General features: G+C 36.7%; 2 protein-coding genes across 2 annotated transcripts; one reads left to right on the forward strand and one right to left on the reverse strand.

The window, feature by feature from the left end:
- The first annotated feature begins 2067 nt into the window (after window positions 1–2067).
- On the forward strand, window positions 2068–4930 carry btf3 (basic transcription factor 3). Its single transcript, XM_008325670.3, has 6 exons — window positions 2068–2196; window positions 3091–3159; window positions 3306–3419; window positions 3511–3712; window positions 3948–4004; window positions 4399–4930. Exons 2-6 carry the CDS (start codon window positions 3091–3093, stop codon window positions 4443–4445), a joined length of 489 nt encoding a protein of 162 aa, XP_008323892.1. The 5' UTR covers window positions 2068–2196; the 3' UTR covers window positions 4446–4930.
- ankra2 (ankyrin repeat, family A (RFXANK-like), 2) lies at window positions 4782–9197 on the reverse strand. Its single transcript, XM_025062535.1, has 8 exons — window positions 8409–9197; window positions 8145–8303; window positions 7910–7975; window positions 7631–7728; window positions 7397–7522; window positions 7233–7299; window positions 7025–7105; window positions 4782–6602 (listed from the first exon to the last, which is right to left on the reverse strand). Exons 1-8 carry the CDS (start codon window positions 8695–8697, stop codon window positions 6547–6549), a joined length of 942 nt encoding a protein of 313 aa, XP_024918303.1. The 5' UTR covers window positions 8698–9197; the 3' UTR covers window positions 4782–6546.
- Window positions 9198–10322: the final 1125 nt, after the last annotated feature.

Raw genomic sequence — 10322 nt, forward strand, 5'->3', positions numbered from 1 at the left:
ATGCGAGCCCCAGATATCAGTCCTGTCTGCCGTGAGTCTGAAGCAGCGTCGTCCCGCTGCAGTTAGTGAGAGCTAACACCGCTACATTCTTCTTCTTCTTCTTCTTCTTCTTCTTCTTCTTCTTCTTCTTCTTCTTCTTCTTCTTCTTCTTCTTCTTCTTCTTCTTCTTCTTCTTCTTCTTCTTCTTCTTCTTCTTCTTCTTCTTCTTCTTCTTCTTCTTCTTCTTCTTCTTCCTCTTCTTCTTTTTCTTTTTCTTTTTCTTTTTCTTTTTCTTATTATTATTATTACACTATTAACTAATTTTTAAACGAAAATAAATAAATACAATATTTGTGTTGAATAATACCATTTGCGAAATATCATAAAATTAAGAAAAATAAGATACATATTTTCTGATTAATTTAAATGTTAATCAATAGAGGTTATCATTCGTCAAGGATTGATGTGAGAAAAAACGTAACTATAAAGATGATCATTTTCTTTTTGATTTTTTTCTTGTCTGAAGTGACCGCTTAATACCGGACACACAAAAACGGTTCCTCTCTTTGTTCGTAAGAAACAAATGACAACAAAATAATTTAAATACAGCCGTCAGTGTTACCTTCGTTATTATTATTATTATTATTTTATAATTTCTATTACTTATAAATGTACTTTATAATTACATCAACACTAATTTTCGTTACACTTGTGAGTCATAAAACAAACTCTAAAAAAATAAACAATTGCAGTTTGGTTACAATTATAATTTAATAGCGTGTAATTTAATAATGTACGTTAATAAATAACTACCGTCTGTCATACAGACTACAGCTGTCTGTGTGGCCCTGCAGCTACATCAGAACAGTTCCCATTTGAAGATCGCCACCTGGTGGTGGATTTCTCACAGTCTCACGGTTACTGTTGTGTTTCATTGAAAAATTAGCTGTTTGTGTAGAATGGGACATTATTGTTATTATTATTATTATTATTATTAGTAGTAGTAGTAGTGTCGATTTTAATAGAATACAATTATTCACGGGATAGTAATAATAATAATAATAATAATAATAATAGTTGATACCACATTTATGACGGTCAACTTTACAATTTAGTAGAAGCCCAAAAACCTTATTTTGGTATTTATGATAAGGTGATCTATCTGTCATTCAGAGAGTATGAATGCCATAAAAAGCACTGATAAAGTTCAAATCTTAAAAAGAAATAGCAAATCTGATAAGGCTCTCATCATTAATCCAGTCACAGTTGCAAGATTCAATAGCAAAACTTCAGTTAGTTTGTTCCATTTGTATAAATTAATTTATGTTATAATGTGAACAGAAATCAACGTTATGATCTTTTACGTTCTTAGATAGACTAATGACTTGAGGGAAATTGAGTCACAAAATGTACTTTGTAATTCAATAATAATGCAGTTAACTTTTATGTAAAAAACACTGTAATCTAAATCTGAATAGAAGTCTATTGATCCAAATGGCATTTAAAAAATATATAGTCACAAATAGTAAAAAGAAAATAGTAAAAAACAAATCAAAAGTGAAATAATATAGGTCAAACACTGGCTGAAAAAGATTTTGTAATGTTAAAGTGTTGATCAGGGTTTTGCATGTGCATTCTTAACATTGTAAAGGACATTTTAATTGTTTTTATATCATTGTTTGTAGTTGCTTATGTTGTTGTTTGCACTGTATGTTTCTTATTTTTGAAAAGCCCAGCAAGGGAATGGACTTTTGAAGTATGAATTGCTACAAATTATGAGAACATTAGGTGCACTTTATGTTTACTATGTCTAACTGCATTGTCCCCAGACATTTCTAAACAAACACAACAAAAGTTTACACGTTCTAGTTAAATTCATTCACTAGCCCAATACAAGCACTTGGGAGAAAATACAGACATTTGTGAGCCTCCTTAGGGAGTACCCTTATGAACTCAATGCGGGCTCTTTGGGTTTTAATTAAAAGCATATTGCTTTCATTCAAAAAAGAAAGAAGGACAAAATATAGAACGGTTTCATTTAAATTATAAACTGCAATTTCAGGTAGAAATGTACTAGTAAGGCTAAATTATGCCTGCAAAGCTAAACTCGGGGCAAAGAGACTCATCGGCGAGCTCGCACATTTAGCCGTACGTCACTTCCTTCTTCCTCTCTCGCTTCCATCTTGCTCCTCGCATGTGTCTGCTGTTAGTTTACAGGTCAGTAATGAGCTTTAAATGTCTTATTTTCTCCTCTGTTTTCTCTTGAATTAACAATAATAGGTAAACGAAAGCCTTTTTTGTGGAGAGTGCCGGCGTTTTTTGAATTCGTTTGTGTGGTAATGTGAGCGACAGGCCGCCTGCTCCACTGTCTCCCTTGTTAGGCGGCTGGAGTTAGCCTGCAAGTTCTAGCATTCAAAAGCTAAACCACACCTTGTGTCGGTACAATGGTCGAATTTGTTAGCCAGCAGGCGATTACTTAAACTAACACCAGCGTTGCCAGTGGAACATGTGACTTTTATTTGTGCCAAACTAAAGCTTTTATTGTTCTGCCATCGTCGCTAGTTTCTGTTGTCACTGCAGAACCGAATGGAGCGCAAGATTAGCTTTAGGCTAAATTAGCCGTAGTTGGTGCAATTGACTGCGGGATGACACTTGAATTCACAAAACATCCTCATTTACATTTGGCAGTCTTCTCGTTGTAGCATGTTTTCATGTGTCTGTCTAGAATTTATTTTTATATATGCTGCTGCCATTTAGCTAAACAGCTGCAAGTTTTTGTTATTTTTGGCATTAGGACACCTAAGTTGTTTAGTGTCAAACAAATAATTTGTAAGGGGGGCACTGCATTTCTGCCCCTTTTACTATTAAAAAAAGCATAATATTGTATTACCTAGAACAATATAATTTGGAAAAATTATCAAATTGCAACATGTCTGGAAAATTATATTAATAATACTAATTTGAACTTTATTGATCCCACACTTGGTAGATTTCTTGTTAGCAGCTGATCTGCTGCAACAGGCTGCCCCATGCAGGTGTTCACATTGTGGTTCCTATGAATTTGACTGAATTTATTTTTCAAACAGTTTTTTTTTCCTTGATTGTTTACAGATGAAAGAAGCAATTATGAATCAAGAAAAACTTGCTAAACTACAGGCGCAAGTCCGTATCGGCGGAAAGGCAAGAAAAATATTCATTTTTATCACCACATGCAGTTTTGAAATATATATTTGTCTCAGGTTAAAATTGCATGCATTGATGCATATTTAAAAACTAGTACTTTTTTATACTTAAAATTAAATGAATCTCCTCAAATGTCCCAACAGGGCAGTGCTCGCAGAAAGAAGAAGGTTGTTCACAGAACAGCAACCGCAGATGACAAAAAACTCCAGTTCTCCTTAAAGAAACTTGGTGTTAACAACATCTCTGGTATTGAAGAGGTATGCTGTTTTTGTTTTTTCAAGAAATTTGTCAAGAATTTTTTTTTAATACAATAATGTGAGTTACTGATGTCTCTTTCATTTGCTGCAGGTTAACATGTTTACAAATCAAGGAACGGTCATCCACTTCAACAACCCCAAAGTGCAGGCCTCCCTTGCAGCAAACACCTTCACTATCACTGGCCACGCTGAGACCAAGCAGCTGACCGAGATGCTGCCAGGCATCCTGAACCAGCTTGGAGCCGACAGCCTGACGAGCCTCAGGAGACTCGCCGAGGCTCTGCCCAAACAGGGTCAGTGACCCAGATTAGACAAACGCATGCAGATGATTTAAATGATTTTGGTGAAATATTTGATCTACTGTATTTAAGTGTGGCTGTGGTTCATGACGTACGTGATTCTGACACAGGCTAGCTTTTATTAGTCAAGCAGTGGCGATCCACCTGTTTGTCTCATTTGAATTTGTGTTAGAACTTAGTTTGTTCAGCAGTTGCTCATTTTTGTCTTTGCATTTTTTTTATTCTAAAGCTGCAGATGGAAAGGCACCAATTGCAGCAGTAGAGGAGGAAGACGATGATGTTCCAGGTGAGAGTGGTCACACTGCACAACACACTCTTAGATGCTGGGCAGACAATGCTGCCATTAAAGGAAAAATTAGTTGTTGTTTTTGTTTTTAAATACATCACATATTTGTTCCTTATGTAAAACTAATTAGGCCAGGATGGCTTTGTACTTCGTGGTGTAGGTCATAAAAGAGTGCATTTGGTTCCATCAGACCAGACTTATTCATGTAGGTGTTAGTTGTCTGTAGCCATGGTTTTAGATGAATCTATCCACTGAACACACTGAAGTGTCATGTTCCACTAAAATGCAGCTCGGCTCAATTGTTCTCTACCACCTCTTGAGCCATATGTTCAGATGTTTCTCCTTCTCTTTCACCCAGTCAATTTGTTGCTGAATCTTTGATCGTTTATTTCAGATCTTGTGGAGAACTTTGACGAAGCATCCAAGGATGAAGCTAACTAGAGGGAATGTGACTCCCCGGAGTGACAAAACTTGACAGGACCATGTGGACACAATGTTTTAATATCTCTAAGAGGTGGGATGTTGGTAAAGTACCTGAGAAGATGTATGATCTGTCCAACGTCTGCTGTGAGCGTTCTGTGATGTGCAACACCTGATCACAACAATTCACACACTCCTAAAGTTTGGATTGCTTTGAATGATTTATTTTGGAGTATTTTTTTGAATTGTACTTTAAAGTATTGAAAACTAGGGTAGCAGTATTACAACTCGAGGTATTTTAGTCTCCATTCCACCTCCTCTTTGCCACCAGGCTCCAAATGCTTGTTGTGCTCTGTGGTCCAGTTAGTGAGAGATTGTGTATAAAATGTGGTGTTTCCAGGCTCCTGTTGTTCATCTGTTTCCTCCATGTTACTGAACCTTACCTCCTTGTGGCCTCACTTAACCACCTTATCTGGAATAAACCTTTGCTACTGTCAGTAAATGGACAACATTGTGTTTTGTTTTTTTTTAGTTAGTTTTCACTTGATCATTTCCTCATACAATTTATTAAAGATGGTAAAACAGGTGATGGCCACATTTTTTATACAGGCTAGCATGGGGTAACAGAAGGGTGTCCAACCAGTGTTTAATCATGAGCATTTAAATAAAATAAATCATTTCTCTTTCTAGATGCTGATCACAAAGGCTAGAGTATGACCATATGTCTTTAGTCATAATGTATCCATACAACTATAGCCATTTAATCAAAACACCGCAACATATATATAAACCGGTTCATATGAGTAAATATATATATTTGAAGTTTTTAATGTAAATTTCTTTTAGACGGATCATTTGAAAAATACATGCCAATCAAAAGTGTGGACACCCCTGGTGTAGCATGTAATACTGACCTCTGCTGGATTTTAAAAGTCATTGCAGGCACTCCAGCTCAAACACTGGCGATTCCACTTTTTTAAACCGATACACGCAAGGATACTGGGTGTCGCTGTGTACGTGACGCACGCACCGACGATTTGACCCATCAATTAAATTTAAATTATTGCATTTATTCAATACTTCACTGATTCAGCATTATCAATACTACGTTCAACCTAAATCCTAAGGCCAAAACTTTTCACTGACAACAGTTTCTACAACAATGCTGAATGAAAAAAAATAAGGAAACTTTCAACTTCTTATAAAAAACAAAGCATTTATTTATTGAATAGATGTAATATGTTGTACATCCAAAAGTGTATTGTCTAAAACTTAAATTGTATTAATTGTTTTTGCTGTGATATTCTAAAACAGAATGAAAACATTGAACTGTCTCCCAGACATGTTCACATTTTAAATAAAATAAAAATTAAATAACATACGCCATCCACACCTTACATTCAAATGAATATAATTTTGTGATAGAGCAACAGTTGACACCAATTTTCTTTTTTCTAGCACTGTCACACAGTGGCCTAGAGCACCACAGACACCTCAGGGGGCATTATGATGAGGTGGCAGGTTAAAAAAAACCAAACCCATAGGACTTAAGTTTAACTTCACAGAGAAAAAATGAACATGAACATCATCACATCACACCACAAATGTCACAACGAATTCAATAAATAGAGCAAATACAGTCAGTTCAAATGAAAGCATGCAGGACCTTCAGAGTCAACACATGGATCAAGAGGAGCTTTATAGAAAAGTCTCTTCAAAGCAGGGACTTTTCTAATCAACCACACAGTAAACCACAGAAACAGTCTTATTCCACAATAGATTTCTTTCACTAACCAAAACATAATAAATGTTAATGCAGTAGTAATGAATTCTGAGCAGAAATCTGTACATTGGATATTACTGTCAGAAATGAAACTTTATCTAACAACAAATAAAACCCTTGCTAGTTTGATAGCACCCTCGTGGTGCATGCTGGGATACCGATGAGACCAAGGCTTTTAAAAAAGGTCTGCATTAAAAAAAAAAACACTACAGCACAAATATGTATGTAATGTACACTATGACTAAAACAAACAATGGAGTAAAGCAGTTGTGTTGCATCACTTCCTGTTGACTAGCAGCCTGGCACATGCTGATACACAGTACCATGGAGTGTCTCCCTTCACTCTCTGATTCCCATCAGCAGCTTCAGTAAATGGGCCTCCATCACCTGTTGGACTGAGCAGAGAAAGAACAAAGGCTTTAAGTGAGACTGAATACACATCAGATTGAAACCACATATATATAAATGTATTTGGGTTCACTCTGAATAAATACGGTATAGTTATGGATTAATCACAATTAATCGTGGTCATGGTACTAACTTTGATGCTATTTTGTTTTCTATCTGAAGTTTTTTATTTAACTCCAATCTCAATGTACATGTACAAGGTTTACAAAATAATACATAAAAAATATAAAATCATAATAATAAACCCTACATTTGTTTATGTTTGTTGTCATCTACTGTATAAGTCTTGACACTTTACCTTTAGTAAAATATCTCACCACTGAACTATAAGCATCAAATACACTTTTTATAAAAACTTCGTCCACACGTGACCAATATAAGGATCAGATTATCGTTTGCCATCACGTACCATTCCGGTGTCCCATAGCTACGGCCATGTCCATTGCATTAAATCCCGAATCTGACTCTATGGTCGGATCAGCACCACTTTCTGTACAACAAAATAACTTCACATATTATTCACTGTGCAAAGCATTTGTGCTGGAGTGAAAGCTGTGTTAATCTTTGAATGGAAGTCACATGTTTGTAGCACTTTTAGTACAAAACGTTCTCCTCACCCAACAAGATTTCAACACAGCGCACATGGTTTCCATGAACAGCGTACAACAGAGGGGCTCCTCCATTCTGAAACACAGAGAGCAAACAGCACCATGGGCCACTGGGTCTAAAGTGTGCATTCAACCAAACACCAAACACGTCTGAAGAAGTTTAGTATTCCTACCCAGTCATATTCATTCACATCAACGCCACAGTCGATGAGCATCTTCACTATATCAGTGTAGCCTTTACTGCAGGCCAGCGACAGTGCACTCTCTCTCCCTTTGGCCAAGAGGTTAGGGTCTGCACCCTGTAAACCACAAAACCAGTGACAGCCAATAATCACCACAAAGTACAAATTCTGATGTTATCAAACCATTTCATTGAAAATACTGCGCTAAAATACATTTGTTCATACATTCTGGAGCAGGAACTCCACAACAGCAATCTGTCCGTGAGCAGCTGCCCACATCAGGGGAGTGAAGCCCTCCTCATCTTGGAGGTTGATCACAGATTCTGTTCAGATAAAAAAGGCAGAAATTGAATATAAGCACCATTCAGAAATGTTGATCCATTAATAAACATAATGGTAAAACTGTAAAACAGGATATTTGTTGTGTAGTTTGACAGTAAAACTGTATTTCAGAGGTAGAAGAAAAAACAGGATATTTGTTGTGTAGTTTGAACTGTACTGTACCTTGTTCGATCCTGCTCGCCAGGAAAACCATCTCTCCTTGAGCTGCCAACTGATGCACTGACAGAGCTGGAAATATTCAAGTGTATTAAGAATTTACACTGCTGGCAAAGACAGATCAACATGTATAGTAAAGCAGCAATGGAAGGCTGTGAGTTGACTGGTTGAATGGACAATGACAAACAGACGGTTAAATACTGGATGAAACTTAATATTTCTCCTCTATGATGTGACTTACAGTGTACCAGAAGAGGTGTTGAAGAAACCTCGTTGCCACGATGTTTATTGGTCAGTGTTGTAGACTGTTTGATGGGGGAGAAATGTTTGGTGGTGGACGGTGTGTAAACATGGCGCACTTGTATTCCTGGAGACGGTGAAGTCTGGATGTTACACTCGGCTGCAAAAAAAAAAAGTAACATTTGTACACCAAACATCAAGGCACAAAGTGACGGCTCATTTACGGAGAATGAAAACAAACAAAGAGGACGTCTTGGTTCCTTACCTTTAAATAAGACAGATGCAACCTCCAGGTCAGAGTTCACCTGGTCCTGGATGTTTTTGCTGTCTTCCTCATTGAGCGACTTGACAAATCTCGAGCAAACATTCATATCAAAGCGGTTGGGCAAAATGAACTTAATGCCCATGGCTACATTTTGGGTGCTGGCTTCATCTGGGTTTGTCACCTCAGTCTTGATGGTAGTTAAGTCCGGCATTACACAAATACCCTCCATGTCGTCTGAAACCAGGGAACATTCTGGCCCATTGGAGGCTGACACGGTGGTGATGTCCATCTTTTGGATTGTCCCCTAACGGCCACCCCAAGAATAAACTGTTGACACTGTCCGCCTCAAAATCCAGTCAGTTTATGGAAATAATACACAGTCATTTGTAACGTTTTATAAAAACAACAGCGTGAATAAGCGTCGGATAAGGTTATAATGTTATATTCTAATATAAAAAATACACCAAGGGCTCAAATATATTGCTAAATGTACTCGACACAACGTTATAATATTTAAAATGATAAATATTTGTTAGCATGCTAACTGTCCGCTAGTTCCGCAAGCTTACAGACTGGAAATGTCAACAGGAAAAAAATACTGTCCGTAGAATGATGAAAACAATATCATTTATAAAAATCAAGAAAATACATTGAATTTTTTTCTCAAAAATCCCGACGTATTTATCTCGAGAACTCCATTGGCATAAGTATACAATTGCGCGTGCGCGGATCTTACGTTCGACAAAGACGTGCATCCTCTACTAAACTTCCCCCTCTGAGTTTTTCGTTCCGCAGCGCATTAATTAGTTTAAAAATAAAATAATAATCATCTGTCCTTTTTCCACAATTGTGACCTGTATCCGTATGTGTACACGTACTTCTTTTTACATCGATTAATACACAAGATTTTCTGAAAGTCATGCAGGGGTTCCGTCTTAAACGTGTTGTTATACTTTCTCCAGCAGATGGTACTATTGTCTGATGTGTCTTAAACTGTGGTAGGGTCAATGGGTTCGGGTCCAATATGTCTCTCAAATTAAGCACGGCGACGGCGTCGGGATACATTTCTTTTGGCGATAAAACATTTATGATTCTATGTCACCGTTTTCTTTTCAATGTTACTAAACTTAATGTTAGGGGATGCAGATCTGGAAGAGAGAATGTGAAGGGTTTCTCTTTGACACCAGGTTTATATCATGTCCCCGTGTTCTGTTTCGTTTGGTAGTTATAGTCTAACTGGGGTCTACACATGTAATATATTGTAAACAGCAGGTAAAGGGAGTGAAGTTATACGTTGCATTACCTAACTGGGATAATTCAAAATATTAAGAAATATCGTATATGTAAGTGCATGTTAGGTGTCAGTGGACATTTATTCAGCATATATTATAAAAGTAAGCTCTGAGTAAATGGTTTTTTTTTTCATGTATTATAAAAGTAAGCTCTGTTTTTTTTTATAAAACTGCTAACAAATACAAATATGTATACTTTTTTTTTTTTTAAAAATCTCTTCACTCTTTCTCTTTATTATTTTTTAAAAAAATCTCTTCACTCTTTCTCTTTATTGAGCGCACAAAAATTACTGATTAGTAAATGATGGGTAGTACTAAGAATTTCTTATTGTGTTTTCCCTTCATCTTCTCCTGATGGACGAGGGCCAGATACACCCAAAACAGTTCTTAGGTCCACCACAGAACTACATATAAAGATAAACAACCAATCACACTCAAATACACACTTCTGGACAGTTTAAAGTAAGTCATTGACCTAATGCTGCGTGACGTTTGGTTACTGGGAGGAAACTAGAGTAGGTTACCCAGAGAAAACAAATGGGAAAAAGATGGACTGTCCCTTTAGGAGGACCATTTGTTACCAACTGGGATCAAATCTGTGTTGTTCTTACTGTAAGACGCT

The sequence above is a fragment of the Cynoglossus semilaevis genome, chromosome 14 (assembly GCF_000523025.1).
Source record: "Cynoglossus semilaevis isolate Cse_v1.0 chromosome 14, Cse_v1.0, whole genome shotgun sequence".
Lineage (NCBI taxonomy): Eukaryota > Metazoa > Chordata > Actinopteri > Pleuronectiformes > Cynoglossidae > Cynoglossus > Cynoglossus semilaevis.

Bases quoted from the DNA above. Each gene is read 5' to 3' on its own strand.
- btf3 (XM_008325670.3), top strand. From the start codon at position 3,091: ATGAAAGAAGCAATTATGAATCAAGAAAAACTTGCTAAACTACAGGCG. The intron at 3,420-3,510 runs GTATGCTGTTTT...CATTTGCTGCAG, and splicing joins ACATCTCTGGTATTGAAGAG to GTTAACATGTTTACAAATCA. The intron at 3,713-3,947 runs GTCAGTGACCCA...TTTATTCTAAAG, and splicing joins CGAGGCTCTGCCCAAACAGG to CTGCAGATGGAAAGGCACCA.
- ankra2 (XM_025062535.1), bottom strand. From the start codon at position 8,697: ATGGACATCACCACCGTGTCAGCCTCCAATGGGCCAGAATGTTCCCTG. The intron at 7,523-7,630 runs GTATGAACAAAT...TGTGGTTTACAG, and splicing joins TGGAGTTCCTGCTCCAGAAT to GGTGCAGACCCTAACCTCTT. The intron at 7,300-7,396 runs GTAGGAATACTA...TCTGTGTTTCAG, and splicing joins ATGTGAATGAATATGACTGG to AATGGAGGAGCCCCTCTGTT.